This window comes from Phalacrocorax carbo, chromosome 15, assembly GCF_963921805.1.
Source record: "Phalacrocorax carbo chromosome 15, bPhaCar2.1, whole genome shotgun sequence".
NCBI lineage: Eukaryota > Metazoa > Chordata > Aves > Suliformes > Phalacrocoracidae > Phalacrocorax > Phalacrocorax carbo.
The window spans coordinates 12,685,371-12,710,009 of NC_087527.1; the positions used below are offsets into that span (position 1 = coordinate 12,685,371).

Consider the following 24,639-nt stretch of genomic DNA (forward strand, 5'->3'; position numbering starts at 1 on the left):
TTGCTAGAGGTTTGCAATAAACTTAAACATTACACTAGAGATACCGAAGGGAGCATTTTCTTCACTGTGTGCATTGGAATCACTTATTTATTTACCATTCAGAATCCCAGAGTGCTGCTAACTCCACAGGTTAACAGCTGTCTGCTAGTACAGTTCCTGGCTCCCACCTCCTCAGGCATCTTTTTCCTGTTTATACTTGTACATCAAATGGGCCTTTGGAAAAATCCCTGATTTTCTTTTGTTCTGTTTTCTTTGTTCTGTTTCCATGCGGTCTTTTCCCCTTTGGAGAGGACATGTATGGGAAATGGCTTATTGTAGCAACAGGAGACAGAAGGGAAAAAAAAAAAATTGCATCATGGGTAAAACAAACATCAAAGCCAAGAGCAAGCCAAAGTAGCTGTGAAAAAATTATTTCACGTGTGGTATTTCGACGTGTTGAAGTCCAGCATTGGTAGGGTTTTTTTTTTGGCAACACAGGAAAAATAAAATGCAAACAGTTACCATTTTCAAAATCTTGTTTTTCTGTGTTTCTGAAAAACCAGCCAGGACTAAGGACACGAAGCACCTGCTGCAGTTGGTGCACTGCCACTTCCACGTTCCCTCTGACTGCGGAAATTCATTAAGCCTACCTGTAGAGTCACAGTTTTAGCCGGGCTTGAACATTTTTTTTTTTTTTTAAAAAAAAAGCAAGTCTGAAAGACTGTGAAAACCAGATTGGAACCTATCTTTCATTAAGTACTAATTAACTGTCTGGCAACCCACGTATAAAAATGAGGGTGCTTATTGTTGATGTTTATTTTCACATTATAAGGAATTGCTGTAGGTAGCCAGCCTGATTAAGTACTTTTAACAACTCCCAGCTAAAGATAATTAACTTCTGCAGTGAAATGTAAGGAATCTGGCATAAAAAAATAAACATTAAGTACAGCTGATATTTTAAATGAATAAACAAACATAACGATTTCCAAAACACACATTCTGCTTTCTCATGATTTACATAACGTAAATGACTTTGACAACATCTTTATATTCTGTTTATCTTTAAATACTGCTGAGCCAAGGAAATCTGCATATTGTGTTTTTGCAGCTTTAACCCCCTGACCCACTGGAGAGCTCTGCAAGCTACAGAGCAATGGAAGCTCCTGCTGTGGGTGAAGAACCTATGGCAAGCAGTAACCAGGGCTCTTTAAAACTCTGAACATGCCCCATCTAAGGGCATGTATTAAGTTTGTTAAATATTTATCCAGATTTATATGTGAATAATAAAAATCACATGCTAAAAGTACTTCAGCTGTCTTTAAGCAGCAATATCCCCACTTTCATAGTTTGAAAGCTCTTTTTTTTGAATTGTAAAAGAGAATCTGGCTTCCTAAGTGGGTTGCTATGCTGACATCAATGAGAAGCACAACAAAAAATGGCTTTAGGGACAAACCGACAATCTAAATCAAACAAAAAGAGGTATTTGTATTATTTATGTGAAGTATAGTGTGGACACTGGCACCCATTTCTACCTGGAATAACAGAGAACAAGGAAAAGGAACCTTGTCCTGTATTCCCTGCAGGCACCTGAAAAATTGTAAATAACCTCATGAGATCAGGCTTTTATAAAGGTAAGGTTTTAATTAGATGTTCTCTCTCGTCCCTTGAAGCCAGTGACTCCAGATGCATCACAGCCATCTAGTCTTTAAGCAAGGGCACACTTAAAAACAACAGAAATGTGCATTTGAGCCTCGGCGCTGTCTAGACATCCTGTCCTTCCACAGAAGCGTGGAAGAGCTTGTGTACAGAGTTAATTCCCACTTCAGGCTGCCTACTTCCAAGTCGTAAGATCTGCTAGCTCTGTTGTGAAGTATCTAAAACACAGGTTGTGCTTCTCTGCAACAATCATAACAATTCGATCAGCCTTGGTACTTAGAAAAAGGCGTTTTTTCTTCTATTTGATTGCTAGTCTGCTGAAGAACGTATCCCAACGGAAGGATGGCTGCTCATGTGTTGGAGCTGTTGATGCTTAATTGGATTGTGTCAAGTCTCTCCTGCCTACAGCGTCCATGCCCATCGCATCCATTGCCAGCAATTTGTCTGTGTTCTGTACATTCCTGGAAAAGAGCAGTAAGTTTAAGTGGCATCGGTCACTGACAAATGCCGCCCTTCGCTGAAACAACCTAAAGAGTTTTATTTCTTGTTTTATTGCTCCACCTTCTGGTTAACTTAGTTTTCAAGCAATCTGGGATAAGGAGGAAACAATTTTTAGCGGGAAAATCGTCCTCTCACGAAGGCGACAAACGTCACTCAGAGGCCCGGTTCTCGGGGGCACCGACGGCCGCACGCGGCGGCGGGTGCTGGGGGGGGGTCCCCTTCTGTCACGGGCCGCCCGCGGCCGGGTTGGGGTGGCCGGGGGGGTGTGGGGTGGCCGAGGCCCCCCGGCCCCCACGCCTGCAGAACAGCGCCGGCTCCCTTCGCCGCCCGATGGCGGGAGCAGCAGCGGGAGCCCCGCGCGACCACCGGCCTCGCGGGGGCCTCACCAGCCAATCGGGGGAAAGCGGGCGTTCCCGCCTCGCACGGCCAGCGCGTGCCGCCCGGGGGCTGCGCGCCTGCGCCGGCCTGAGGGGTGGGAGGGAGCGGGGGCGGGCGGTAAGTCGTCGCGAGGCGAGCGGGGTCCGCGCGCCTGCGGGCACCTCCGGGCACCTGCGGCTGTGAGCGGCGCTCGTGGCCTCGGCGGGAGCAACGGCGCGTGGCGGCGTGAGGAGGGCGGCCTGCTGCGTCTCGCCGGGGCGGGAGGAGGGTCCCTCCGCGGCTCGGGGCGCGCTGAGGTAGCGCCGAGGGCGCGGCAGGGCTGGCGGTGAGCGGGGCCGCCTCTGGGCGCGGGTCTGGGCCCCGCAAAGTGCTCGGGGCTGGCGGAGAGGCAAGGGTCGCTGCGGGGGGAGAGGGTGGACAGGTCTGGGGGGCGAGTTTGCACCGTCCGGGAGCTGCCCGGGCGGCAGGGCTTGGCCTGTGCGTTGCGTGACGGTGCCCTGCCCCTTGCATAGCGTAACAAATCAGTCCGGACTGAGTCTCAAGGGTAACCTGAAAGTGACATCAGTAGGCCCCCAGTGATACTTGGCTGAGGTTGCGGATCCAGCCATGCTCTCCCGTATAGTTGCCCTTCTTCACAGCTTCAGAATTTGTGGTGGGTTGTGCTAGTCAGTTCAAAATTGACCAGAAGAACCATGACTTCCCACACTACCTGTTGTGTCTGTGGTAGTGTGGAGATCCAAGAGCAGGGAGGTTGGCAGAGGAGAATGTATTTTACTGAAACAGTTGAAATTAAACAAGGGCAAATGCAATAGTGTTCCACGTAATATTTGTTGGAGTAAGGACGGGGAGGAGAAGCTTGAATGCTAATGCTGAAGTTGGTTTGTCTTAGAAGAGAAGATGACAGGAAGAGCTAGAGCCAGAGCAAGAGGAAGACCTCCAGCGCAGGAGGCTGCCATTCCTTCTGTTGGAGCTGCGTCTGTAAGTTAGTTCTCTTTTTAATTAGCACAGCTAGGCTTTGAAATGTCATAGCTCAACTATTTCCTATCTTATTATGAGATATATATGTTAGATGATATATATGTGTGTATTGTATCAGGTGTACAGTTATATTAACACCTTCTAATTAAGGAAATTTCTGTGTTTTTACAAACTGCAGCCAGTGCCACACCCCTGGAGACTTTTTAAAGCGGTTCCTCAAATTTGTCAGTTAGTAGCACTCATCTTTCATTTGAGAATTGATTAGGCTGGAGGAGCATCCCTGGTCAGTTTCCTGCCAATGTCAGATGAGTTTAAATGCTGACAGAAGGTAGTTTGCTGTTCTGTTCCTCAAACAGTGAAATGTGTCTTGTATTGGCGGTAGCATTGATGCACCTCTTGAACCTGCAACTGAATTTATAAATCTAAGAGACATGATTCCTTCCAGCTTGGTCTCTTTGACTTGAATAGAATTGTCAGCAAAAGTCAGGAGGTGATACCAATATCCTGCCGGGGTGAAGAGGGTAGTAAAGGAAAAGGTGAGGCTTAGGTACTTCACATGGGCTGTGAATATTGATGCAGTCTGAGTGGAGAAAAGTCTGTTTTGGCTTTTTTGCCTCTGTAGGTTGCCACCATTCTACTGCACAGACTGCATGTATCTGCCTTCAGGAGGGTTAGTTCCAGAAGTGTTTCCAAAGACATGTTGAAAAGAGGTTGTGGAGTGAAGAAGAGGGTTTATATTAGATGTTTGGGAAATGAGGGCTTAGGCACGCACTCAGCTTAGGTGAGAACGTAATCTGTGGGGGTATTGCAGGGGAAGATGGGAACAACCAGCCATGTATTGTAGAAGTGAACCATATCATTTGACTTCTACACTGGACTGACACAGAGGTATCATAATACGTCAAGTTCTTACTACTGAGGTTTTTATCAAAAAGAGTTAGTGAGGTTTAAAGGAGTCTGGGTTCCTTACTAATGTCCTCACAACCCTGTGAAACTTTCTTGCTGCAGAGGTAGGAAACAGGATAGGTTGGCCAGTCCTGGGAAGCCCTTCCCAATGTGGAGACTGCAGCTTCCAAGGAGAACACTGAGAAGGTGGAGCTTGGCTCTTTGTAGTGGTGCATGGTGGGAGGATGAGACACAGTGGGCACAAACTGAAGCAAGGTTTGTGTTTTGACTTGACATAAAGAAAAATGTTTCCATGTTGAGGAGAGTGAAACAATGGAGCAGATTGCCCACTGAGGTTGTGCAGGCTGTGTCCTTGGAGATGGGATAAATCTCTGAGCAACCTGATCAGACCTCGGGACTGACCTTGCTTTGAGCAGAAGGTTGGGCTAGAGACCTCCTCAGGTTTCTTCTTCCAGCCTGAATTATCTGGTGATTCTATGAAGGACAGAACTGTTGAAAACCCCCTTCCCCACACCTGTACAGTGACCCCTGTCCCAGCACGATCTCTTGGTTCAGGTTACGACTTGACGTGGAGCTCTGCTCTCATCCTTTAATGGATGGGAGAGGAATATGGTAGCACAGGACAGCAGAGCTCAGTATCTAGCTGTTGGACTGGAGAGTCCGTGTGGGTGACATGCCCACTTCCTTCAGGGGAGAGGATGTAATATCGGTGGGAGAGGCAAAGCAGAACTCATCTTTCCTGAACTACTCTTATAAACACTACAGGGAGCTCAAAACTTGTGACAATGTGCTGTTACTGCCATAGTACTGGCCTCTGATACTTTTTGCATATACTCTTTAGGGTTGTGTATGTTCAGTCTTTGCAGTAGTGCTTATGGGTATTTACAGGCTTCTTAGAGGGTATGCTTTTGACAGATATTAACATGTAAAAATAAGGTGGAGCGTATAAGAACAGAGAGGCCTGCTCAGTTATGGATCTTGTGTTCGGTGTCAGAATGTGCGTATGGGAATCACAAGACGTGCCGAGAGCTCCAAGAGCAAAGGAGCAGAGGAACTCCAGGACTGGATTGCTGGCAGGTTGTGTGACACTGGGTCAGGGGTTCCTACTGCTGCGTTGTAGGCCAAGGCAGAGTCAGGCTGGCTCTCGAGCTCAGCTTTCATCGTCATCCTTGATACTGGACTCTTGCTTACGCTTAGAGAACTTGATTGCTCCTGGTGGGGCTAACTTGTGGGGCAGGCTGCAATCCGGTAACATGAATCTCTGAATTGTGGGATTGCTAGTGGCTGAAGGTTGTGCGTTGCAGTTCTGCCAGGCGTGTCGCTTTTTAATATTATTTATTATTAATTATTTATTATTATTTCTTGGGCAACAAAGCTGGTGAAGGGTCTGGAGAGCAGGTCTTATGAGGAGAGGTTGAAGGAACTGGGGTTGTTTATCCTGGAGAAGAGGAGGCTGAGGGGAGACCTTATTGCTCTCTCCAACTGCCTGAAAGGAGGCTGTAGTGAGGCGGGGTTGGTCTCTTCTCCCAGGTAATGAGCAATAGAATGAGAGGAAATAGCCTCAAGCTGTGTCAGGGGAGGTTTAGATTGGATATTAGGAAAAAATTCTTCACTGAAGGAGTGGTCAGGCATTGGCACAGGCTGCCCAGAGATGTGGTGCAGGCACCATCCCTGGAGGTGTACAAAGAAAGTGTGTACGTGGCACTTCAGGGCATGGTTTAGAGGCGCAGTGGTGTTGGGTTGGTGGTTGGACTTGATGATTCTAGAGGTCTTTTCTAACTGTAATGATTCCGTGTTTCTGTATGATTCAGTAGACAACAAAATTACAAAAGCTGTTTTTATAAAATAATTAGTTAGCTACTTTGAAGTATCAGAGGGGTTGTTAAGAATGAGAAGTCCAGAAATTTTGGTTAGGGCTTGGAAGGAGAAGATTTGTATTTACTACTAGTTAAAGAATATTAACTGAGAGAAAAAATTTTCCTGAACCCCATTGTTTTGGAGTCTGAAGTACAGACTAGTAACTCTGCTACTTAGTATAGGAAAAAAGATGTAACCTTACGTACTGTTACCCTTGAGTATTTGAGTGTTCTGTACTTGGTTAGTGACTTTGTTTTGCTGTACTCTTGGAAGTGTGCAGTTTCTTCACTTGCGGTAGGAAGGGTTGTTCCCAACTGTTGCAGGTTCAACAGACCTTGCCCAGTCAGCCACCTGGCCGTCGGCAGCCTCAGCAGCCAGGTGTTCCTGCCTCGGTATCAGAAGGACCTGGTGGCCGTGGGCGACAGAGGGGCCCTCAGAACATTCCGCGAGGCTCGAACGGGGGAAGGCCAGAAGGTCAGAAAGGGTGCGAAAGTTCATTGCTCACAAGAGCAGTGTTTTGAAGAGAATGCAGTTAAGACATTCTTTAGACTGTATTTCTAATTTTTCTTTCCAAATCTTACTAATAAATCTAATTTTGAAAAAGTTCCCTGTACGTACCCTTGTGATGATGGTATTGTCATTCTAAGGTGCTCTATAACTGAACCAGGAATTTTGAAAACTACTTGAAGTGTGCTGTATTCCACCTGTACCATCTCCTCTGTCAAAATAGTTTAAAAAAACCTACTAGAAAGCAGCTGGTGCAATGAACTGCATGAATAGTAATAGTAAATTTAATTTTGATACTTCGCTGTGTTTCTTGAATCTTAATATGGAAACTAAACTTTCTTACCTATTTTGCATCACGGTGTATTTAAACATTTCAGTGCTAACTGGAGCTGAAATGAAATACCTGCCCTCCCTGTATTTGCAGAAGAGATTACTCATTTGAAGGGTTTAAGTATTTTTTTTCAACTGGCTAGTGAGCTGTTCTGTTTGTTTGCTAGTTAACTGTCTGTAAATCTTAGGAAGCTATGTCTTATCTAAATGCTACTTTTAAAGAGAATTTACTACGTAGCAAAAGCTGAAACTTAACATTTCATAATTTCTTAGTTTTATAGATATCTGACTTTCAAAATAGAATTGTATTCTTATTTGTATACATAACTTGATTGTAATTCTTCTTCTTCCTCAATTTCAAAACAGGATTACAGATTTCAGCAGGATTTCAGGAATTGTCTTTAGCAGATAGGGGTGGACGTCGTAGAGATTTCCATGACCTCGGAGTAAACACTCGGCAAGCCATAGAACATGTACAGGAATCAAAAACTGGTACGTTCAGATCAGACTATAGAGATATAAGCATGTTGAAGTGAAAAATAGTTTTGCTTTTTTTCTGCTGTTAGCATCCCCTAGAGAGCCAAATTTAAACATCTTCATTGTGTACTAGAAAAAGTCTGAGGAAGAGCAGTAAGATGGCATGGCTGTGGCCAAAGGGCTGTGTAGCATTTTAAATTGCAACTGTTTAGACCTAAGTGATGATCCTTGTGTGTTCCTGATGTCCAGTTCAGGCAGGAGTCTTCAGGACTGTAGGTTTGTAACACACTGACCTAATAAATTTGTAAAGATCTCTTAATAAATGTGGAATTTGAGACCTCCTCTGAAGTAACTTCTTAGTTTAAATAAAAGGTGATACGCTTCTTTGAGGTGAAATCATGCATATGAAAAGAAGTAAAAGGAGGCTGTCATGATGGTCCTGCCTTCTTGCTAGAATGCAGCCGGTTTAATGTTCAGCAGTGCAGGTTGTGTGCTGATAATAGTTTGTATTGCAAGTGGCTCTGTGAGACATCCCAACAATGTAACAGCAACTGTAGTCTGCTGGTGCATAACTGAATGATGACTGGAGCGTGCCACGGGCCCAGGAATGGTAGGGCTTAGGTCTGCTCAAGTTGCTCTGGGCCAGAAGCAGTATGATTTTCTTTCTGTCCTAGATTTTCTGTCTAGAGCTATGCTGATGCTAGATCATGGCTTGCAGCACTTAGTAGGCAGCTGTATTGCTGGCGTTTGGTTTTTTTCTTTACAGCTTTGTACAGTTTTCAAGTATGATATACACACTTTATATGTGGTAGGATTTTTCTTGTTTTCATCTGGGGTGTTGTATTTCAGATAGGAAAAAATGAGTAATGAAAACCAAATTAAATGAATGATCCATAATTGTCTGCAATGTGGTTTTCTTGTATTAGACTTTTGTCTTTAAGTCTAAAAGAAATTGAAGTGAGACATGAAAAAAACCAAGGAAGAAATACTTTAAATGAGTCAGTGATCTGGATCTAGTTCTTACTGTTGTCGTTTTTGTGTGTTTATTTGAAAAATCCTGAAATACCAAAAGAAATGTCATCTTGTCACATGTGGATGGGAACGTGGGTATCTCTAGTGATTGATACTCTTCTAGGTTTTGTTCTATGTTTATGATTCATGTAAAGAAAGGAAGTTTATATTTTGGTGGAAATTCATCTCTCTAGTACCTGGTACTAATCCTTTGGGAAACAGGTTACTGGTCTAAACGCTTACCTCATTTGACGTGGGAGTTTTCCTGACAACTGAAGGGATTATAAAAAGCTGTAATAAGCGGGTGAGCGTCTACAGTAACACTATGCCTGCGTGAGCATTTCCTACAGCTTACTGAGCTACAACAGTTGCTGAACACAACTGACCACTAATCTTTGTCTGAATGCCTTAGGCTTTTAAAATTTCTTCAGGCTGCTGCATTAGTATAAACCAGTAAAATTTTCTAACTACTGGGTTGTTTGCCTCTCATTTTAGGTTCTTCAGGTGTTATGATAAAGTTAACTACAAATTACTTTCGTTTGACGTCTCGACCCCAGTGGGCTTTATATCAGTACCATGTTGGCTATAATCCTGAGATGGAAGCACGCCGTCTTCGATCAGCTTTGCTTTTTCAGCATGAAGTGCTAATTGGGAAGACACATGCATTTGATGGATCAATATTATTCTTGCCAAAAAAACTGGGGAACAAGGTATGATGTGAGAAGGCTATTTTATTTTTTATTGACTTGCATTTTGTGATGCTTTTTGTTTCTTCTACTGATCTGGGTTAGAGAATTGATGTCCCATGAACAACATTTAGTTGGATTGAATATATTATTATAAGACAATTTGCTTGTGTAGAGAAATTTGGTAGTAAACTTCTGGTTCTAATACTGAGGTTCTGCAAGCTAGAATAATCCTCTGCACTCAAGTGGATAGTACAGACATTATTAGTAGTATTATTTATTTATTATTTTTCATAACTTCTGTACTTAACATCCAGCATAGTTGAAAGGGTGGATGTATTTGGTGTACATGGCAAGGTTTTGGTTGCTGGGGAGTCTGGGGTGGCCCCTATGGGAAGAGGCTAGGGGCTGCCACACTGTGCTGTACACAGCCATGTCCAGCTGGCTTCACAATGGACCCACTAAAGAACAAAGCTGAGCCCGTCAGTGAAGCTGATGGCATCTCTGTGTATTGAAAAAGGGGGAAAAGTTGCCAGAGCAGAAAAATCTGAGAAGGGAGTGGCAGAGGGCAAATGCCATGTACTGCTGGTAACCCCTGCCTCCCCGCCCACCCCTCGTGCTGCTCAGTGCCTCGCCAAAGGGCCTGGGTGTGACCAGTGGTGCTGACGGGACAACGATGACAGAGGAATCCAGGGTGGAATTCAGCCTGAAAAAGAGAGCGGGAAGATGTTTTCACTGTGTGTTTTAATGTTTGTCTTCTGAACTAGTAACTAAATATATATTAATTGCCTAATACTAAGTTTATTTCCTCAAGTTGAGTCCTCTTCCCATGATAGTCATTGGAAAGTGATCTCCCTGTCTTCATCTTGAATTCAGCTTCTGTGGGGATGGCCTCTGTTCTACTACTTTAGCTGTTTTCATCCAAATGAACAAAACGTTTCATGTTGTAGTTTACTGTCATAGTAGGAAATCCAATTCCTGTTTCAGCTAAGTCTTGAATTATTACTTAAAATCTTAATGTACAAGTCCAATTCAATATTAATGGTACAAAGTCCAGATAGAGCCCTCTTTGCGTCTGGTCTTATTAACCTGACTTCGCTTTCTCAGGTTACAGAATTGTTTAGTAGGACTCGAAATGGAGAGGATGTGAAGATAACGATCACGTTGACTAATGAGTTGCCTCCTACTTCTCCTACATGTCTGCAGTTTTACAACATCATTTTTAGAAGGTTTGCTGTCCAAGTTATTTTTAGAATGACTTCTTATAAAGACATATCTCACTTAAGCTTTTCCTCTCTGAAGAATGGCCTATAAATCAGTATTAAAAAATGTAAATTTTTAAGCCTTTGTAGGTACCATTACTCTGTGGCCAACCACATCTGGTGATGTTTTAATGTGCAGTTATATGCATGTTTCTGGCACGTGTTAGTGTGAAATGAGTTCATACCTTTTTCCTTGAGCAAGCAGATTCACACTGGAGTGCTGACTGTTGTGGGCAGTTAGTCCTATCTCTGCCCTCCTTCTGTGTCTCTGGATTTGCCTCTTAAAGCAAATAGTAGTGCAGGACCTTGAATTACTTTTTTTATTTTTGCTGTAATCTTTCCACTTAACCTTGGTACCTGGACTACCTGGTTCATCTGAAATGTAGCTTGTTTAAACTGCTACCTTCAGCTGGCTGGTGAAGGGTTGGGTTGTATGCTAACTTACTCTCAACTGATCATCATTAATAAGTGTCCTTGGCCTTTCTAAACTGAGTTTAACAAGAAGTTCACGTTTGTGACTGTTTCATGTAGTCAGAGGAACAAAAAATGAGGTTGTGCAGAGTTTGATAAACTGAATAATATTGTAAATGACATTCATATTTCAACTTCTAGGCTTTTGAAGATGTTGAATTTACAGCAGATTGGACGTAATTATTACAACCCCAGTGACCCAATCAGCATCCCTAATCACAGGTTTGGCAAAAAAGGGTACTCGGGTTTAGGAGGGGTGCAGGGAGAAAGGCTGATATTTTGATACTGCTCTGGTGATTTATTTTGTAATAAAACCATGGACTTAAAAACTGGTATTGCCAGGAAGCATGAGACCATGTCTTCCTAACTTTGTTTCTTCTCTGTGTAAGATCTCATTACTTTTCACCAGTGTGTGTTCTGCTATTACATTTTACTCCAGTGTCAGAAACCTTGTTTAAATGTCTGTAAGGCTGAGATCTCTGAATACTTGAATTCTGAAGTTAGGGATTGTCCAGCCTTCATTCAGAAGGCCATTTAATCTGCCACGTCAATTCATAGCTGGCCACACCCACTGGACAGGTAGCTGTGGAACTCGCCTGTTGCTAGCTGTTCTGGCTTGCAGGGGGTCCCAGCAGGGAGCGGGGACAACGTGGCTCATCCTTCTGGCTGTCCCTGGGCCTGTTGTATGAGCTGGGGAGCTTGAGTTTGACTGGGGCCCCATCACACAGCTGTGGTATGCTCCTTGCCATTAACCTAGGTGACATAGCCTGGTTAGTGGAAGAAACTGGACAGTGTTCGACTAGATAAACTGTTGGTCTTTCTCTTTAAAGCATCTTGAATACTCATACACTTGGTATTTAAGACTAAGAGCATGCAATGGATTTCTTAGGTTTTGAGGCATCCTTTCTTTCACTTCAGTTACATTGCTACATCATTAAATAAATAATTTTTTTAATCTTAAATTGACTGAAGATACCTGCATTTAAAATATTTTTAATTTTGTTAACCTCGAGGAGCTTGTTTATGTTTGGATAATGATTTCTTTGTGTCTGGATTGCTTTCTACTGTCTGGGGAAGTAGCGGACTGAAGTAACTCAAGGGGTGAGAATAGAGATGCTTTAAAGCACACTAAGGTTCTGTATGTTCTCTTTTGACAGGTTGATGGTTTGGCCGGGCTTCACAAGCTCTATCCTCCAGTATGAGGAAAGCATTATGTTATGTACAGATGTGAGCCATAAGGTTCTTCGCAGTGAAACTGTGCTAGATTTTATGTACAGCCTGTATTACCAGGTCGAAGAACAAAGATTCAGAGATGCCTGTGCTAAAGAGCTGATAGGTTTAGTTGTCCTTACAAAGTAAGTCTCTTTGGACTCTTGTTGTCTTAGAGATCTGTTTATGTTTTTGGATGTTCCATGTCCTGAAGTATACAGTGAAGCATCAGAAAGGGTGAAAATGGTATCACTGTCAAGCTAGCAAACAAGTCGAGGTGACAGCATTTACAGAAGCAGGAAGTACATACTGGATTAGTTCCAGTTACATGGGGTTTTGTTACACTTTAGCTTATAGTAGAATTGATGGCCTGTTACAGTTGAAAACTTGAAGTTACTGCTGCTGTTAAGAGCAAAACTGTCAACTTACACAAGTATTAACTTTTTTGTCCTGCAGTTCTATTTCTTTTCTGTTCAAGAATTAAAAAAAACTAACGAAATTGTTTATTTAGGTACAATAACAGAACATACAGAGTTGATGACATCGACTGGGATGCCAATCCACAGTGTACTTTTAGAAAATCAGATGGTTCTGAGATCAGCTACGTGGACTACTACAAGAGGGTATGGAAACTTAACTGTCCATGTGCGCACTACGCTTTAACTAGAAATGTTAGAGCGTTGTTAGAGGTTTACTTGTGATGCATGGATTTGTAATTCATAATTTTCTTTAATAGAATTTTATTTTTAGTGGATACTCTGTAATCTGAGAGCAGTAAGTAACCTGTGTAGCATGATTCAGCATGAGTAGTCCATCCCAATGAGTATCGGTCAGGCAGAAATGCCAGGAGGCCTGCAGAGGTGAGCAAGGAGCTCCTGGGAAAACTCAGAAAGGAAGTGTAGAGAAGGTGGAAGCAGGGACAGGTAATCTTGGAGGAATACGGCAACGTTGGTTAAGAAAGGCAAAGCCCAACTGGAATTTAATGTGGGCAGGAATGTTAAAGGTAACACGAAGGGTTTCTGTAAGTACAAAAATGGCAAAAGGTAAAGTAGGGAACAATTAGTTACATTCTGTGAGTGAGGCAGGGCCCCTGGTGACCCTGGAAAAAAGGTGGGGTACTGAATGTTGTCTTCAGCTCAGTCTTTACTAGCAAGACCGCCGTCAGGATTCCCAGGCCACAGAGAGCAGGGGGGCGTCTGGAGCAAGTAAGACTTTCTGTTGGTGGAAGAGAATCAGATCAGGGAATACTTAAGCAAATTAGGCATTCCTAAGTTCATGGGCCCTGATGGGTTGCAGCTACAAGTAACTGAGGCAGCTGGCTCATGTCATTGTGAGGCTGATGTCAATAATAACTGGATGATGGTGGTGATAGGGAAAAGTGCTGGAGGAAATCAAATGTCACTCCTGTCTCAAAGGTCAACGGGGATGACACAGAGACCTAGAGGCCAGTCAGCCTCACATTGATCCCTGGGAAGGTGATGGAGCAGCTAATCCTGGAAACCATTTCCACACACCTGAATGACAAGAAAGTCATCGGGAGTAGTCAGTATGGCTTCACCAAGGGATAGTCATGCTTGATCAACTTTATAAACTTCTATGAGGAAATGATTGGCTTGGTAGAGGAGGGGAGAGCAGTGCATATTGTCTACCCAGACTTCAGTAAGGCTTTTGACACCGTCTCCTGCAAGGTCCTCGTAGAGAAGCCGGTGAAGCGTGGGCTATGTGAGCCAGCCGTGGGGTGAGTGAATGGCAGGCCCAGGTGATTGGTGACACTGTGTGGAGCTGGAGGCCAGTAACTAGCCTGGGGCTACCAGGCCAGTGCTGGATCCAGTCCTGTTTGACGTCATCATTTATGATCTGGATGCTGGGGCAGAGTGTACCCTCAGCAAGCCATGCTGATAATTTACTGGAGGTAGAATATATGGGCAGTCATCTTCAGAGAAATTACTGTTTGATGCTTTTGGTTCTTTGAAACAAGGTTCATGTATGTCTTTCGTACATGTCTTTTACCATCGAGGCCACCACTGTAATTGTGAAATCTTTTTCTGCATGTCAGTTTCAACTGTTTGGTTCTTGGGTTTTTTTCCCCCCTCTAAACTAAATTAGCGACTGCAAGACAGACCAGCTCTTGCCAGATCCAAGGAAAGGTTGCAGGAGGGTTGAATTTCAGAAACTTCACTTAAAATCTTGTTTAATTCTTATGATATCTTGAATTAAATTGCTCAGTAGGGCAGGAACCTTGTCCATTACTGAACTGGAATGAGCATCCTAATCTTGAGTTAGATGCTGTGGGTGATACTGTCTTGAGCAAGGCAGGAGCATTGTTTCTGTTGTATCTTACAAGTCAATAATTTGATGGCAGCAAGAGAGAGAACAGTGCTTTCCTCTGGGGACTTTTTCTGACAAAACCAGTTTCTCTGAAGTTAGATGTGCTAACTGAATTGAACTGGTTGCTTTTGTTTTGTTTTTCTTGGTTTTAGGGAAAATAGTAATTTTCTAAAGTGAGCATTATTATTAAGAAAACTGAGTGTTTGTTATGAATAAACTAACGTACAAAATATATTTCTAATACAGCAATATAATCAAGAAATTACTGACCTGAACCAGCCTGTCTTGGTCAGTCAGTCTCAGAGGAAGAGAGGAAACATGATGCCAGGACCTGTGGTTCTAATTCCAGAGCTGTGCTTCCTAACAGGTACTGCAGCATTTTGTCATATCAAAGCACCTATCAAACCATAATCACTCCTGAAACTGGTAGTTTGGCAGCAGCCTCTTGCCAAGTTGAACAGAAAGGTTTTGTTTGTATAAATGTGAGTTTAGAAACGAGTTTTGTAGCTAAAAGATGAGATCGTTAACTGAGGCTGAAAAGTTTGAGGGGTTTTGGTGTTGCATAGTCTCTATGTACAGTGTTCAGTATTGGCCCGCTGATAACTCATAGTTTTTTGGTGGTAGAACTTCTGTTGAAAAAGAGAAATTTACTATGAATTGATAATTTTGTAAAATACGTATTTTCCTCTGAGATACTCACTCTGCACTAGCAGTACCTGTCCATCTCGGTACTGTTTTGTTGTGGTTTGGAAGTGTAAATAAAGAGCTGTGTGTCTTGTGTGGTTTCCTCTCAAGTGCAAAAATCCAGAGATTTTCTTTCTATGCAGATGGGAACGTACATACAGGGAGCAACTGAAAACCTTGGTTACTACTGACACAGCTTTACGTGTCTGCAGTACATGTGTAGCTAATCTGCAGGACTTGCAAGTTCACTTTTCTTAGTCCTTAGTCTAACCCACACTCAGAAGAAGGTTTTGCTGTTGACAGGATTAACTGAGAAGATGCGTAATGATTTTAATATGATGAAAGACTTGGCTATTCATACACGACTGCCACCTGAGCAAAGGCAACGTGAAATTAGAAGACTTGTTGACTACATCCAAAAGTAGGCTACCGTAATATCTTCTGTACTTCTTTATCATGGCAAATTTGCAAGATAATTGGTTTTTTGCAACAAACTTTGGAAATCTTACTGGTTTTAAAAAAGAAGCCTCAGCAAGAACAAATTTATTTCTTTTAAATTAAATCTTGTCTTTAAACAGGGATGACAATGTTCAGAAGGAACTCCGAGACTGGGGATTAAGCTTTGATTCTAATTTATTATCCTTTACGGGGAGAGTTGTTCAAGGAGAAAAGATCCTTCAATCAGGAAACATGGTAAATAAAACGACTTCTAAAATCTTCTGGATCTCTCACTGATGAAGCAAGTTCTTAAGGAAGGAAATAATCCATCATTTATAAACCAACGGCTAGTATGAGAGAAAACGTTTTACACAAGTCTTTGTCCAAACAGGAGACTGGCAAACTTGTTAAATTGTTTACAAGTTCTGTTTAGAAACACCTGAAGATTTTTCTGGCTTGCGTTACAATAGTGTCTGCTTTGCAAAAGTGCCCCTCTGTCTAAATGGAGTCGTTTCAGATACACAAACTGGGAGACTAGGGATGTTTCTAACTACTTTATTAAAATACCAAGGCTTTCAAATGAAAAGCCACTAATTTCAGTTCAGTATATAGAACACATATGGCATCTGTTCACTCAGCAGTGGGATGACTTTCCAGTATAAATAGCTTAGATTTCAAATAAGCCCCAGATTGTTATAAAATGTTATATATTTGCTCTGTAGTAGGGGTCTCTTGTTTTGGGTGGATGCTGGATGGAAAAGGGCATTCTACACAGACCAAGGTGCTGTATCTGTGTGTTTGGTAAAGCTTGTTTTATTCTTATTATTGGAAAGATCTGATAACTTCCTTATAATAATACTTCTATTTTTCTCAAGCAGTTACCTTATTAAAAATAATGATGGGAGGAAAATAAGTCAATACATAAACAGCTATGTCTTTGTAGCACACAAAATATGCAGCAAATAGCAATAATGGATCTGGGCTAAAAGTCATAAGTATATTTGCATCACTATGAAACATTTGAAGAGCGTAGGATTCCTTGGAAGGGCTAGGTAGAGCTTATTTTAAATTAGTGACAATAGCCATAAAAGAACAGATACAAATCAATTCATTTGTTGTAGGCAGAAGTGTTACAGTCTGTTCCTGAAGCGTGTCGGGACTTGGTTGTGGTATAGTTTGTTTGGTAGGGTGCTGATTTTCGTTCTCTCCCATCTCTTATTTACAGTTTGATTACAATCCTCAGTTTGCTGATTGGTCAAAGGAAACTAGGGGAGCTCCCTTGATCTGTGCAAAGCCTCTGGACAACTGGTTATTAGTATACACACGGCGCAACTATGATATTGCTAACACATTACTTCAGAATCTGTTTAAAGTCACACCATCTATGGGAATCAGAATGAACAAGGCAACCATGTAAGTGTCTTTAGAAAGCTGATGGGAAAATCATTTTATAATTACTAAGGTCGTCCTGGTTTTGGCTGGGATAGGTTGATTTTCCACCTAGTAGCTGGTGCAGTGCTGTGTTTTGGATTTAGCATGAGAACAATGTTGATAACACAGATGTTTTAGTTGTCACTGTGCAGTGCTTACACTAGTCAAGGACTTTTCCAGCCTCCCGTGCTCTGCCAGGGGCACAGAAATGGGAGGGGAGCATACACAGCCAGGACAGCTGATCCAAACTGGCCAGAGGGGTATCCCACACCATATGACATCATGCCGGGGGGCAGCAATCGCTGCTCAGGGATGGGCTGCACATTGGTCAGCAGTGGTGAGCGGTTGCATTGTGCATCGCTTATTTTCTATATTCTTTTATTATTTGCCTTCTTTTTCTGTCCTGTTAAACTGCCTTTATCTCAACCCATGAATTTTACCCTTTTTTCCCTCGATTCTCTCCCCCATCCCACTGGGCCGGGGGTGGTGAGTGGGCAGCCACGCGGTGCTCAGCTGCCTGCCAAGGTTACGCCACAGCGTGCTCGGTCTGTGAAATGAGGAGATAGTGCAGTATGTCACACCACTGACTTCTGTGAGATTTTTGCTTAAAACTAAGTTGCTTTTAGTATGCAAATTGTTCAGTTTTCTCTAGCGACTGATTTTGTTACTTGTACTTTCATTTGTGAGATCTTTTGCTGGGGGTTAGTGTGCCAAAGCCAAACAGTGTTAGATGTATAGTCACTGAGCAAAGCCTTCTCAAGTGGAGCTGTATGCAAGACAAGAAGGAATATATATTTTCTTGCTGACTTTGCATGTATTCTAATTTGTTCTCATTGCAAATATCTTCCTTTGAGTACCTGTGCTTGCTTTTAACTTTGAATATCATTGCTCTTGGAAGCCAAAGTTGGGGATGATTCCTCTTAATCTTCAAAGCGTGTGAATATTGTATGTTTATTGATAGCTATAAATGTGACACATGATGCAGTACTGATGCATAATGAGCATTTATGTTTTTGCTAAAGTTTCAATAGCTGTTAGTTGTTTCTTCTGTAAGCATTTTTTTCTCTTCCTTTTCAGGATTGAAGTAGATGATAGAACAGAAGCTTATTTAAGGGTTTTACAGCAAAGTATCACCCCTGACACAAACATAGTAAGTATTTGAATCCATAATTTCAAATCAAGTTGATCTCTATAATTAGTGGTTTAAGACGAGTGGGATTCATACTTAGGAGCCAAGAGTCTTATTTCTGAGAATCTCCTGCATGCCTAGTCATGCCGCTGATCAAACCCAGACTAACTGCAAGCATCCTGGGAACGAGCCTTTGGACTTGGCTCTGAAGCATAGGCACTGAAGCTTTCCAGGTATTTCCTTCACTGTGAACACTTGAGTATTTCTCTTGAGCATAAGAAATTTTTCCTAAAGAACTACAACTGTTACACAAATCTGAAAATGCAGCTGCTTAAAAACACTTTTTTTTTTTCTTTAAAGGTAGTTTGTGTTTTGTCTAGTTCCCGAAAGGATAAGTATGATGCTATCAAGAAATACTTATGTACAGATTGTCCCATTCCAAGTCAGTGTGTGATTGCTCGCACCTTAAGCAAGCCTCAGACTGCTATGGCCATAGCAACAAAAATTGCCTTACAAATGAACTGTAAAATGGGCGGAGAGCTTTGGAGTGTCGAGATCCCAGTAAGTAATTTTTTTTTAATGGTAACCGTTTTCTTTATTGAGCCTTACTTAAAAAGCAAGCCTTTGTCCCCAGAATGAAAACTGAGTATTCTTTGTGTAGTTTGCTTTGTGTCTGTGAGAAGAGGCATGAAGGCAAGTATGATGTAAGGAGACATTTAATTCAGGAATTCAGTGCCCGTGCTTTACTTAAGTGTCCTGGGACCATTCAGCTTATGTCAAGATGTAGTTACGCTGTGGGGGGGCGATCGTAGGTGCTTTGGCATGTCTTCACCTACTAATACGTGTTCTGTGTTGATTCCTTTGAAGCTGAAACAGGTGATGGTTGTGGGAATTGATTGTTACCATGATACTTTATCTGGAAAACAGTCAATCGCAGGGTTTGTCGCTAGCCTGAACCAGACAATGACACGGTAAGGTTTGAATGCTAGAGGAAAAAAAAGAAAATCTTATCTTTCCCATAATTGAAAAATGATTGGCCATCATGACAGCATCCACGTTGATTTGCTGTACGGTGTTAATAAGAACTACATATTGTGAACTATTTTTCCCATGGCATCCCTTAAGGAATAGCCTTGTCCTTTCAGTGCTTGGGAGAGGGGGCACGGGCTGGGGTGGGTAGAGGACACCAGGGTGGCAGGCGCTTCTCCCTTTGTGCTGACTTCTGTGAAAGCATTTTGCTCGAGAGGAATTGCACGTGGTGGTAAGGTGTTTGTCTGCCACAGGGGCTTTGCGAGGGAAATACGCTCGTGGTACACTGACTCTTGCTTGACTGCCTTGACCCACAATCGTCATGAAGACTGACTGGTCGTAGCTGTTAAAAAAAATAACTTTGCTGGAGGAAGCCTGGGAAATGCTTTGAAGGTCATCTTTTGTTTTGTTCTTCACAGGTGGTTCTCGCGCTGTGCTGTCCAGGGTCGTGGGCAAGAACTTGTGGATGGGCTCAAAGCCTGCTTGCAAAGTAAGGGAAGGGTTTCTGCTCTCGTTGAGGCAGATCTGAGGAATGGCAATTTAGCTTCCTCAGAACATGCCTCCTCAGCTGCCCTGAGGCGTTACCGACTTGCACTTAGTTAAAAACAGATTAAAAATACAGTGTTAAATATTGCTGATAACTAACAGCATGTTGTGTACGTTCCTTCATTGATTCACGTATTTCTTAACAATGAAATACTGCTAATCAGTGCACTTCAAAGAATGCTTTAAAGGAGACGGATTTGAAGGATGACAGCTCCTTGCTGTGAGAGGCCAGTGGAAGAGAGAGTCTCCTTCAGTTCTCTGTTTGTGTCTGTATGCAGGTAAACCAGGATTCTCTTTGCAGGTAACGTTTGTGTATCACGATGCTTGCCTGTTTCAGGTTACTGAAAGATTGCGGACCTCAGGTTTCAAAACTTACTGCTGTTTTTCCAGTAATAAAAATCCCTTTTTGTTTTGGAACGAATTGTCATTGTAGCTAACAGCTTTTACTCTTTTTTTTTTTTTAAGCTGCTCTAAGAGACTGGTTCAAGTGGAATAAGTATTTGCCCTCTCGTATTATTGTGTATCGTGATGGTGTAGGAGATGGACAGCTAAACACTTTGGTTAATTATGAAGTGCCTCAATTTCTGGATTGCTTGAAGAGTGTCGGTAAAGACTACAAGTAAGCCTGTTTCCACCAACCCCCTTTTTTATACCGTGAGAGGAATGCACACTGGGGTACAAAAAGTGGTGACAGATGAAGATTGTGTCTTCTTCCTCATTTATTTTTACTTCAGCTCAGATAACTGCTTTTCTGATGACTGTTTATGTGATTTGGGATACCTAACTTGTGGTAGAACAGGAAAAGTCTCCAGTACCCACGCCACATGAGTATCCAGTCTGCTCCTGAAATGCCCTCCGTGCAGTTTTTCAGGATAGTTTTGTGGTTTTTTTCTTCTTTTCATTTATTTCCTTTAATTTAGCCCGAGACTTACTGTGATAGTTGTGAAGAAACGAGTGAATACCAGATTCTTTGCACAGTCTGGTGGAGCACTGAAAAACCCACCCCCTGGCACTGTTGTCGATGTGGAGGTCACCAGACCAGAGTGGTAAGTTAGCAGAGAGGTAACACGTCTGATAATAAAGGAAATGTGTGCGATGTTAAATTGACCATGAGATCAGGTAGAAGAAATCTTGCCGCCCTTCTGTCCCTTTGAAAAGAAATTGTAGTGAATGTGTAGATGAAGGAAACGGAGAAGCTTAAATTTTATGAATTCATTATGCAGTTATTCCGTATATTTCAGAATATTATAAAAGCTTTAAGTAAGTATCAGAGTACTGTGTGTGCTTTAAGTACGTGTCTGTGAGTTTCACTTTTTGGTGTTTTGTTTTGTTGATCTGCAAAGGTTTAGTACCGAACGCGTGCCTAACGGTAGGCTTGCCCGACTGTCCTTACTGAAATCAAATTCTGTCAGGCCACAGTTCTGACCTTGCCCACAGACGTCGTTACTTTGTACGGGTGCATTTCGTGAGCAAGTGTTGGAAGCGCTCTGTGGCGGTTGGGAAGGCACCAGGCGAAGACTCGGAGCCGTAGTGATGCGCGTGGGTAGAACACGTGCACAGATCTCGCCGACTTCCCTCGCCTGCTATTAGTAGTGACCGTGTTTGCAAGCCACGCTTGTGAGCCGCAGGCCAGGAATGTGGGAAGTGCGAACGATGAAGGGCTCGACTGTGGTCACGAGCGCTGAGCGCGCAGGGAACAAAGCGGTTGTGTGGCAGCGCGCGGCTCCCCTGGGGTGTTTGCCTTTCCTTTTTTGTGTTTTACCAGCTTGCTGCAGGTGTCCCAAGTGGTGCCACTGGTGACAAACACCCATACGTGGCGCAGGGTGCTGGGGTAGATGAGCAGTGTAAGCTGAGTGCGTGTGCGGGGTGGTGGTCAGGAGGAAAGAAAACTGCACGCGATGATGGTTACGATCCTCACGGTCTCACGACCTGTTCCGTACAGTGAGATCACTTACGCTCCTCTGGATCTCCTGGCCTTTGAGAAGTAGAGGAAGCTGATTATTTTGTGACCAAAGCATAAGTGTACTTCTGGGGTTTACTCAATATGCACAAAGTGACTTGAAGAAAATAAGTAGCACAAAATTGTGAGGATTTGCATTTTTCTAAGAAAAACAGCCCTTTCTGTAGTGGACTTCTGGGGTTTTGTGTTTTCTGTTACAGGTATGATTTCTTCATCGTGAGCCAGGCAGTGAGAAATGGTTGTGTTGCACCCACTCACTATAACGTAATTTATGACACTAGCAAGCTGAAACCAGATCACGTGCAGCGTTTAACCTACAAACTTTGCCACATGTACTATAACTGGTCGGTAAGTGCGTCCTCTGGGAAGTGAGAATATTGTCCTCTAAGATTGTGTGTTGCTATGCAGTAACAACCCACAAGGAGGTAGGAACAGGTACCCTAAAAACACCCATGCAGACCCAAAGAGCCTGCAAGAATGCCTCTTGACTGAGAGCGGTGGTTTGAGAGCCAGACGTTTTATACTTATGTGATCTCCCTCAAGACTGGAGATTACTTTGATATTTATTCCCACTAGAAAACTCCTGTTGTTTGGAGTATCGTTCCCAAATTCTATGTCAAAAGCGACACCGAAATGATTGTTCCGTACCTGCAGAAGTAATTATTGTTTGTGTGGAGATGGAGCCGTGTTCCTCCACTTGCCTCGAGGCTGCCTCTGTTGCGTTCCGCGGTCAGCACAGGCCTGAGGCGTGCCCTACATGTGTCAGTTCGGAAATGCTCCCCCCCGTCGCACCCTGATGCTGTGAGATCCAGCGTCAAATGTAAACCTGCCTGAGACACTCTTCTGGGGCGAGCAGGGGAATGGAGTTGGCGAGGATTTTGCCTCTGTTCTATAAAGTGTGGGTTTTTTTGGTGTGTTCAGTGTATGTGAGGTTATCTTCATAAATCTGCACAAACTACAGGGTCTGTAAATGTTACATGTATCCAAACTTTTGAATCCCAGGGCTCTCTGTTACAGTGAATGCATGCTTATTGAAATGACTTGGAAATAATTCCTTTTTTCCCTTTTTCCTTCTGCAGGGTGTTATCAGAGTACCTGCTCCTTGCCAATACGCTCATAAACTGGCTTTCCTTGTCGGTCAGAGTATTCACAGAGAACCAAACCTGCTGCTTTCAGACCGACTTTACTACCTTTGAAGTTGAGTTACCAGCTGAAAACAATAGTGCAGCCCCTTTCTAGGGAACGTAGAGTTGTCTGGGTGTTTGTGTGGCTTGTGTTGGGGTTTGGTTTTGCTTTTGGGTTTTTTTTTCCTTTGTTCTTAAGAGCCATGTATGGGCTAAGGAGCACGTGCAGTTGTGGAACTCCATTGTAGCAGAAGGTGAGATGGCAGGTCTGCGTTTTGAATAGGTCACTGCTTGCTACAGAAACAATGTGATATTATTTTTTAATACTTATTTACTGAAGTGTTTCTGGGATTCTTCACAAGAGATGATCAGTTGTTCTTATTTATGTTTTGGGGAAGTCTTGCACAGAATTATTTTAGCATACAAGATAGTTATGCAGACCAAACCCCAAACTTCTCTAGTTAGCACATTACACTTCTGATTTTCAAAACACGATTGTTGCTTCCTTGTTTTTCTCAGCTGTTCAAATGAGGGCAAAACTTTGTCTGCCAAACTATTTCATACCTTAAAAAGAGGCTGTCAGCCGTTCTTGGTTATCAGGGCTTTGGTTTAAGATTGCGTAGTGCTGCAAAACCTGTGGGAGGGTTTTTAACGCCTGCCCGCATAAGCGAGGTGCGGACCAGCTGGCAGCTGCCCTGTGCTCACTTGTGCCTCTCGGAGCGGCGGGAAGCGAGGTGGGACCGCCTCCAGCTGCACAGCTGAGGAGGAAGCTCGGGGTCTGCCGGAGCTTCGGGGATGCGTGCCGGAGGCGGAGCCGTTCCTGCGCCGCCTCGCAGCTGCGGGAGCACCGCTCTTACCTCAGGCTGCACGGCGCTCTCCGCAGAGAGCGACGCCTTTGAGCTTGAGCGCGCTTGCAGGGGCTGCGTCACTGGCCCTGGGCTGTCCTATTGCCACGCTTTGGCTTAGCCTTGTAACTTCATGTTTACTTGATGGCGTGAGTAAACCGGTGCTTCAGCCAACTGCAGCTTCGTAACTGGAATGAACTGAATTTCTTGGTTGACATTGTTTAACTGCATGCTCGTTAAAGGAGGAAGATAATTTCCATCAAAGAATAGCAGTGCACTGATTGATGTGCAAAGGAGGGGAGGTTTTACTCTTCATGGGGGATTTTTGGTTATGCGGCTCCAAGTGCCAGGGAGTGCTTCGGCCTTCGTTTGTGTCGTACTTCTGAGACTTCAACTGGCACCCGTTCCGCGGGAGCAGCTTAACTTGCAAAGCAAACGGCAGCTGTGTTGGTGGGAGGCGATTTCAGGTTTTTGTGTTACCGGGCAGAGTCAAACTAGTGCATATGGAAGAATGTGGACTGGTGCTGGGTTTTTAAACTAACTTGTGAACCTTGTTCCTTTTCTTTGCAAGATTTAAATAAAGTTGTCGCCGAACGCCTTGCTTGTTTGATTGTGTGAGGTGTATTTGTGCACGTACGTCAAGGCTGGGCTTTGGGCGAACTGTGTGACGCGCGCCAGGGTGACGCTCGCCATTCGGGAAGGCGGCTGGAGCCCCGCGGGTGCACGAGGCGCCTTTATGTGACTGGTTCAGCAGCTGGAGCAGCTCTGAAAACCGAGGGAGCTCTGTAACCTGTACTCAGTTCGGGTTTTTGTGTTTGCTAGGCTGAGAGAACTGCACCAACTTCTGTGTGATGTTTGTAATGGAGAGAGACAAAGCGGGGTTAGGCAAGGATTTTGGTCTTTCTGATGTCGTACAG

The 24,639-nt window shown here is 43.4% G+C and overlaps 1 protein-coding gene across 1 annotated transcript; it reads left to right on the plus strand.

Annotated features, from left to right (window-relative positions):
- The first annotated feature begins 2,632 nt into the window (after window positions 1-2,632).
- PIWIL1 (piwi like RNA-mediated gene silencing 1) lies at window positions 2,633-24,316 on the plus strand. The gene is made up of 21 exons (XM_064465869.1): window positions 2,633-2,810; window positions 3,404-3,492; window positions 6,579-6,729; window positions 7,459-7,584; window positions 9,076-9,290; window positions 10,374-10,495; window positions 11,141-11,221; window positions 12,157-12,354; window positions 12,720-12,831; window positions 14,783-14,903; window positions 15,524-15,641; window positions 15,799-15,913; window positions 16,884-17,071; window positions 18,167-18,239; window positions 18,579-18,779; window positions 19,086-19,189; window positions 19,667-19,737; window positions 20,259-20,412; window positions 20,714-20,839; window positions 21,954-22,101; window positions 22,833-24,316. Exons 2-21 carry the CDS (start codon window positions 3,412-3,414, stop codon window positions 22,947-22,949), a joined length of 2,622 nt encoding a protein of 873 aa, XP_064321939.1. The 5' UTR covers window positions 2,633-2,810; window positions 3,404-3,411; the 3' UTR covers window positions 22,950-24,316.
- Window positions 24,317-24,639: the final 323 nt, after the last annotated feature.

What these genes read in the sequence shown, in the direction of transcription:
- PIWIL1 (XM_064465869.1), top strand. Translation starts at nt 3,412, where the DNA reads ATGACAGGAAGAGCTAGAGCCAGAGCAAGAGGAAGACCTCCAGCGCAG. An exon ending in CTTCTGTTGGAGCTGCGTCT is followed by an intron (nt 3,493 to 6,578) that starts GTAAGTTAGTTC and finishes CAACTGTTGCAG; the next exon opens with GTTCAACAGACCTTGCCCAG. An exon ending in GCTCAAAGCCTGCTTGCAAA is followed by an intron (nt 19,738 to 20,258) that starts GTAAGGGAAGGG and finishes TTTTTTTTTAAG; the next exon opens with CTGCTCTAAGAGACTGGTTC.